Source organism: Physeter macrocephalus, chromosome 15 (assembly GCF_002837175.3).
Source record: "Physeter macrocephalus isolate SW-GA chromosome 15, ASM283717v5, whole genome shotgun sequence".
NCBI classification, from domain to species: Eukaryota; Metazoa; Chordata; class Mammalia; order Artiodactyla; family Physeteridae; genus Physeter; species Physeter macrocephalus.
This window is the reverse complement of record NC_041228.1, coordinates 38,186,568-38,193,275: the sequence shown is the minus strand read 5'-3', so window position 1 is coordinate 38,193,275 and position 6,708 is coordinate 38,186,568. Positions and strand designations below refer to the sequence as shown.

Below are 6,708 nucleotides of genomic sequence, written 5' to 3'. Positions count from 1 at the left end.
CTGTGCTCCGCAACGGGAGAGGCCACAACAGTGAGAGGCCCGCGTACCGCAAAAAAAAAAAAAAAAAAAAAAGAAAAAAACCAGTCTCACAGATGAACATAAATGTATAGATCCTAAACCAAAAAAAAATACATCATTCTGTATTTGAGTGTATAAAACATACATTATAATATATATGTTGACCAAGTTGAATTTATCTAGGAATGAAAGGTTGGTTCTACATTATAAAAAATTCATTCCTATAGTTGTATTTTACCATATTAGCAAATTGAATGAAAAAAATCATATCACGACCTCATAGATAACAGGAAAAATTCAACAAATTTCTGCAACCATTTTAAACTCCAATGTCACCTTCTCACTGACCCTATTAAACCTGCAATCCCCTATACTCTCCAGCTCCCCTTGCTTTGCTTTTCCCTATAGCTCTTAACAATCTAACATAATTTTTTGTGTCTGGTTTTTCTTTCTTACTTTAAAAAATTGTGGTAAAATATAGATAACAAAATTTACCATTTTAACTGCTTTTAAGTGTACAATTCAGTGGCACTAAATACATTCACAATGCTGTGCAACCATCCCAATTATTTCCAAAACTCTTCCATCTCTTCCAACAGAAACTGTAACCCATTAAGCAATAGCTCCCCATATCTTGCTACTCCCAACCTGTGGTAAGCTCTAATCTATTTTCTGTCCCTATGATATATATTTCCCAAGTATATAATTTACTTGCTTTGTTTGTTTAAATTCCCTGAGGGCAATAATTTTAGGCTGTTTATTGTGGAAATCACGGCACTCATGACAATATCTGGCTTATTAAGTATTTGTGGAAGGAAGGAAGGAAGGAAGGAAAGGAAGGGAGGAAGGGCTTTTAGCAAAGTAGGGCTAGAAGGAAATTTTCTTGATCTAATAAAAGGGATATATAAAAAACAATAGTGGGGTTTCCCTGGTGACACAGTGGTTAAGAATCCGCCTGCCAATGCAGGGGACACGGGTTCGAGCCCTGGTCCGGGAAGATCTCACATGCCGCGGAGCAACTAAACCCGTGCGCCACAACTACTGAGCCTGCTCTCTAGAGCCCGCGAGCCACAACTACTGAAGCCTGCGCGCCTAGAGCCCGTGCTCTGCAACGAGAAGCCACTGCAATGAGAAGCCTGCGCACCGCAACGAAGAGTAGGCCTCGCTCCCCGCAACTAGAGAAAGGCCGCGCGCAGCAACGAAGACCCAACACGGCCAAAATAAATAAATTTATTAAAAGAAAACCAATAGGAAGCATCATACTCAATGGTGACATGTCAAAGACATTCCTTTAAAAACAAATAACAATGCAAATATGATTTCATTTTTGTTCCGGCTCAGAGACTTAAAATATTTCAATGATTCAAACATGATTACAGAAGAAAGAAGAAATGATAAATGCAAAATTCAGGTTTCCTCTGAGATGGGAGGGAAGGGGACATCGGATTGGAGCATCATATCTGGTCTTATATAGCAGTAAGAATGTTCTTTTTCTCAAACTGTGTGGTAGGAACGTGGGTGGTCAATATTCTTTGGTATCTGCTTGGTATTAGATGTTTAAAATTTTTTTAAACCACAATATTGAGTGAAAACAAGTCAGACAAATATATTCTGTATTTTATTAATATAAAATTTAAAATCAGGCAAAACTAAATGATCTTCACTTCTTATTTGAATGCATAACTTCTAAATGGCAAAACTATAAAGATAAGCAAGAACAATTCATATAAAATTTAGGACTGTAGTTACCTTTGGCAGAAGTGAGGGTAATGGCTTATGCAGGGCTCCCAGAGTATTGGTGATGTTCTTTTCTTGGGCTGAATTTGGTACGTAGGTGTTCATTTTATTATTGTTTAAACCATGCATATAAATTACATAGCTTCTTTGATAAGTGTGAAGTAGTGGATAATAAACCGGTTTTGATGGGTAACGTAAACTCAGGTATTGTCCTAGACAAATTTCATCACCTGCCAACATTTTTCCAAGCACACTTTGCGGGGGGTGTTTGTCATCTGCTGATTTTCCTAAGTCTTTTTTAAAAAAAAAAAAATTTATTTATTTATGATTTATTTATTTTTGGCTTCATTGGGTCTTTGTTGCTGCACGCAGGCTTTTTCTAGTTGCGGTGAGCCGGGGCTACTCTTCGTTGCGGTACACGGACTTCTCATTGCGGTGGCTTCTCTTGTTGCAGAGCATGGGCTCTAGGTGCGCGGGCCTCAGCAGTTGTGACACGCGGGCTTCGGTAGTTGTGGCTCGCAGGCTCTAGAGCGCAGGCTCAGTAGTCGTAGCGCATGGGCTTAGCTGCTCCGCGGCATGTGGGATCTTCCCAGACCAGGGCTCGAACCCATGTCCCCTGCATTGGCAGGCGGATTCTTAACCACTGTGCCGCAAGGGAAGCCCTTTCCTAAGTCTTTATATTTTTAGGCAATACCAGTTAACTATGAGCAACATTTTTTAACTGAAAGGGAAAAGAGCTTTCACTTAACAGTCTACCACAGACTGCATTACTACAGTCCTTAAAAAAAAGGTTTAAAATTTCTAGGGCATTTGTATGTACAGAGTACCCAAATACTCCTCCTTCCCACTGCACAGTTTCCCCAATTATTAACGTCTTTAATTAGTGTGGTACCTTTGTTTCAATTGATGAACACTGACACATTATTATTAACTAAAACCCCTTCTTTACATGAGTGTTCACTCTGAGTTTTACATTCCATGGTTGACAAATGCATGACATGTATCTACCATTACAGTATCATACATAGTAGTTTCACTGCCCTAAACATCTCCTGTGCTTCACCTGTTAATCCCGCCCCTACTTCCTCTGCCACACTGGCAACCACTGATCTTTTTACTGTCTTCGTAGTTTTGCCTTCCCCAGAATGTCACATAGTTGGAATCATACAGTATGTTATCTTCTTAGATTGACTTCTTTCATTTAGTAACGTGCATCTAAGGTTCCCCATGTCTTTCTGTGGCTTGATAGCTTATTTTTCTTTTTTGGCTGTGCCACACGGCTTATAGGGTCTCAGTTCCCCAACCAGGGACTGAACCCAGTCCATGGCAGTGAAAGTGCCAAATCCTAACCACTAGACCGCCAGGGAATTCCCTCATTTCTTTTTATTGCCAATAACAGAAAGGTTTCTGTCATTATCATCATAGCTATGTGCCAGGCATTATTCTAAGTGCTCTACACATATTAACTTATTGAAACCTTACAACAACTTTATAAGGTAGGTACTAGTGATATCCCCATTTTACAGAGAAACAAAGGAGATATTTTACAGAAGAAACAGAACAGAGAGCTTAAGTAACTAGCCCAAAGTTACAAAGCTAATAAGTGGTGGAATAGAATTTGAAATCAAGTAATTTGGCTCCAGAGCCTAAACCCTTAACTACTGTACTGTACTGCTTCATGTAAAAATGTCTAAAATAATTTTCAGGGCCTAATCTTGTTTATCAACTCATAGAGACACTCCCCAACTCTACCAAATCCTCATCCTTATCTTTCATGTCAATAAATTTAGGTATGTAAGTAGCAGAAACGTTTCCATCTAGCACATTATTCTATATGATAATTATTAAATACTGATGAATAGTGGTGACAGCTTTTTTGATCCTTTGCTGTATGCTAGACACTGCTAAGTACTTTCCATATACATTATCTTATTTAATCCTTAGAACATCCCTTTGAGAGGTGCAATTATTATCTCTCAGGAAACTGAGGCTTAAAGAGGTTAAATAACTAGCTCAAGATCATATAGCTAATAAGTGATAAATCTGAGTCTTGAATCCCATTAAAATTACTCCAGTCTGTGCTCTTAAACTCGTTATTGACTGGGCGATTTTTGCAGAAACTAACTCCTATGGCCGGTGATTTGTTATTAAGTGATATTGATATGTCTCTCTGGTCAATAACGTTCGGGTAACAAAAGACATTAATACATCTCTAGTCAATGTGTTAAAACTGCTCTTCCCAAGTGCTTCTAATATTATCTTTTGGTTTACCAAACTTTTCAAATTAGCATGACATTTCTAAATTAACCTCAAACAAATAGGTATATGTAAAATGTTATGTGTGTATGTAAGAATGTTACAGCAGCTTGATATGATAATTTTGCAAATATGGAAATGTTTGGATCAATGGTTAAATCACCTAAGGAATATTTACACAAAAGATGACTCCCCAACAGCTTTAAAAATGAGGTAGATCAATATGTAGTTACATGGAAGACCTTCAAGACAAGAAGAAGGCAATCTGTAGAATAATATATACAGTAAAGCTCCATTTATGTAAACAAGCCAAAACCAAACTAGATGATTAAGTATATAATGAACAGAAAACTTTCTGCTGGTTACACTCAAAACCCTTAGCAGTGGTCGTCTTTGGGGAGGTAAGTGGAATGGCCAGTGAGTGAAGGGGACTTTTACTTTTTTTTTTTTTTAATTTATTTATATATTTATTTTTGGCTGCGTTGGGTCTTCGTTGCTGCGCGCGGGCTTTCTCTAGTTGCGGCGAGCGGGGGCTGCTCTTTGTTGCAGTGTGCGGGCTTCTTATTGCTGTGGCTTCTCTTATGGAGCACAGGCTTTAGGTGCACGGGCTCCAGTAGTTGTGGCTCGCGGGCTCAGTAGTTCTGACTCGGGCTCTAGAGTGCAGGCTCAGTAGTTGTGACGCACGGGCTTAGTTGCTCCATGGCATGTGGGATCTTCCCGGACCAGGGCTCGAACTCGTGTCCCCTGCGTTGGAAGGTGGATCCTTAACCACTGTGCCACCACGGAAGTCCTGGGACTTTTACTTTTTAATCTACATAATTCTGTGTTGGAATTTATTCTACAACAAGGAGGTATTCGTGTAGTAGTTTCTAAAAATGTTAAAAGACTTCAAAGAACAAACACAAAATGGTTATACATAGCCTTATTACCACAGCATAAAAATGTAAAGCCAGAAGTAAGCTTTGAGAAAAAAAGTTGGAATTTAAACTTCATAGTTCCCCCACCTTTATTTAGGTAATAGGATTTAGTGTATACATTAAACTGTTAAAAAATAAGTGAACAGAATCACACAAAGGAAAATCTGCATGCTATTTTATTTCCATTAGAAAAATATTATCTATATAAAATTTGGTCCAGTTTCTTCTCCTTTACCTCTACCATTCAAACTTAAATGCTTTAATTTTACTCAAGTAAAAGCAGAATCATGTATCTGACATGAGAACTGAATAGTTCACACCATTAAATTAATAGAGTTTAATTGAATTAGGTGTGCTCTTTATTATTTCTCAGGAATAGTAACTCATCTTTCCTACATGCTATTTCCCTTTACTTTTATTTTTCTGAGTAACTATGTAATGTGTGTCTCTTTTCCCACATCCAGTAATGAGTGTTATAGAAGTGTAATTTATAACATCAGTAACTAGATTCATCATTAATCTTCAACTCATGTTCAATTCCCCTTATTACATGGTATTTCCATAATAACTTCAGATATTTCAGTCAACCTTACACTTTCCAACAAATACTGTAAAAATTAAGACATTAATTTAAAAACATTATTAAAATTCCAGACTAAATAACACTGGGCCCACTTAGAGTGATGCTGTCACGAGAGGTCCTTGGATAGCTACTGCTTCAATCTCAACATGGCCTCCCTGTCAGGAAAATAATGAATACATTAAGAGAGCACCATAATACCTACTAAAAACATGCAATTTTTAACATATGCATTTTTTTTTTTTTTGGCGATACGCGGGCCTCTCACTGTTGTGGCCTCTCCCCTTGCAGAGCACAGGCTCCGGACGCGCAGGCTCAGCGGCCATGGCCCACTGGCCCAGCCGCTCCACGGCATGTGGGATCTTCCCGGACTGGGGCACGAACCCACGTCCCCTGCATCGGCAGGCAGACTCTCAACCACTGCGCCACCAGGGAAGCCCAACATATGCATTTTTAACATTAAACTTATCAAAGAAGTAAAGGAGGGGGCACACACACCAAGAATCTACAGTAGGCCAGGTTATCATGCTCAATGTGTTCGTCTATGTTAGCTCATGTGATTCCCACAGCAGCTCTATTATCAGGGGTTCTCTCAATGCAGAGGATTGATACACTTAGCTTAGAAAGCTTAGAAAGGTTGTTTCACCCATCCCAGGACACAAAACTAAACAGCAGAGGTTCAAACCCATGTCTTATAACTCCAAGTTCGGAGCTCCTTCCATCACATTCTATACCTTAATAAATTTGAAGATACTGATCATTCCAAGTAACAACGAATTAAAGCAACAAAAATACCACTCATAGAAGATAAATTTCTTTAGTGGAAAATTGCCAGAAGTCCATGAGAGCTGCTTCTTTATAGGTAGAAATACTGTGCTGCTAAAGGGCACAGGAAGAGCTTCTATTTCTATTTCCCTTTACTTTTATTTTTCTGAGTAACTATGTAATGTGTGTCTCTTTCCCCACATCCAGTAATGAGTGTGATAGAAGTGTAATTTATAACATCAGTAACTAGATTCATCATTAATCTTCAACTCATGTTCAATTCCCCTTATTACATGGTATTTCCATAATAACTTCAGATATTTCAGTCAACCTTACACTTTCCAACAAATACTGTAAAAATTAAGACATTAATTTAAAAACATTATTAAAATTCCAGACTAAATAACACTGGGCCCACTTAGAGTGATGCTGTCA

General features: G+C 38.3%; 1 protein-coding gene across 7 annotated transcripts in view; it reads right to left on the bottom strand.

Annotated features, from left to right (window-relative positions):
* The window catches only part of RIDA (reactive intermediate imine deaminase A homolog), a 42,048-nt gene that overhangs the window by 26,952 nt on the left and 8,388 nt on the right, over positions 1-6,708 (bottom strand). The window contains exons 6-7 of one of the 7 annotated variants that reach the window (XM_007101333.4): positions 5,604-5,666; positions 1,361-4,755 (exon numbers count right to left, since the gene is read on the bottom strand). The exons of 5 other annotated variants lie outside the window; for them this stretch is intronic. In XM_007101333.4, the coding sequence (XP_007101395.2) occupies positions 5,604-5,666 (63 nt within the window). In that variant the 3' untranslated portion in view covers positions 1,361-4,755. Of the gene's footprint in view, positions 1-1,360; positions 4,756-5,603; positions 5,667-6,708 lie in introns of those variants that run through there. One more of the 7 variants, XM_055091134.1, reaches the window with a different exon arrangement.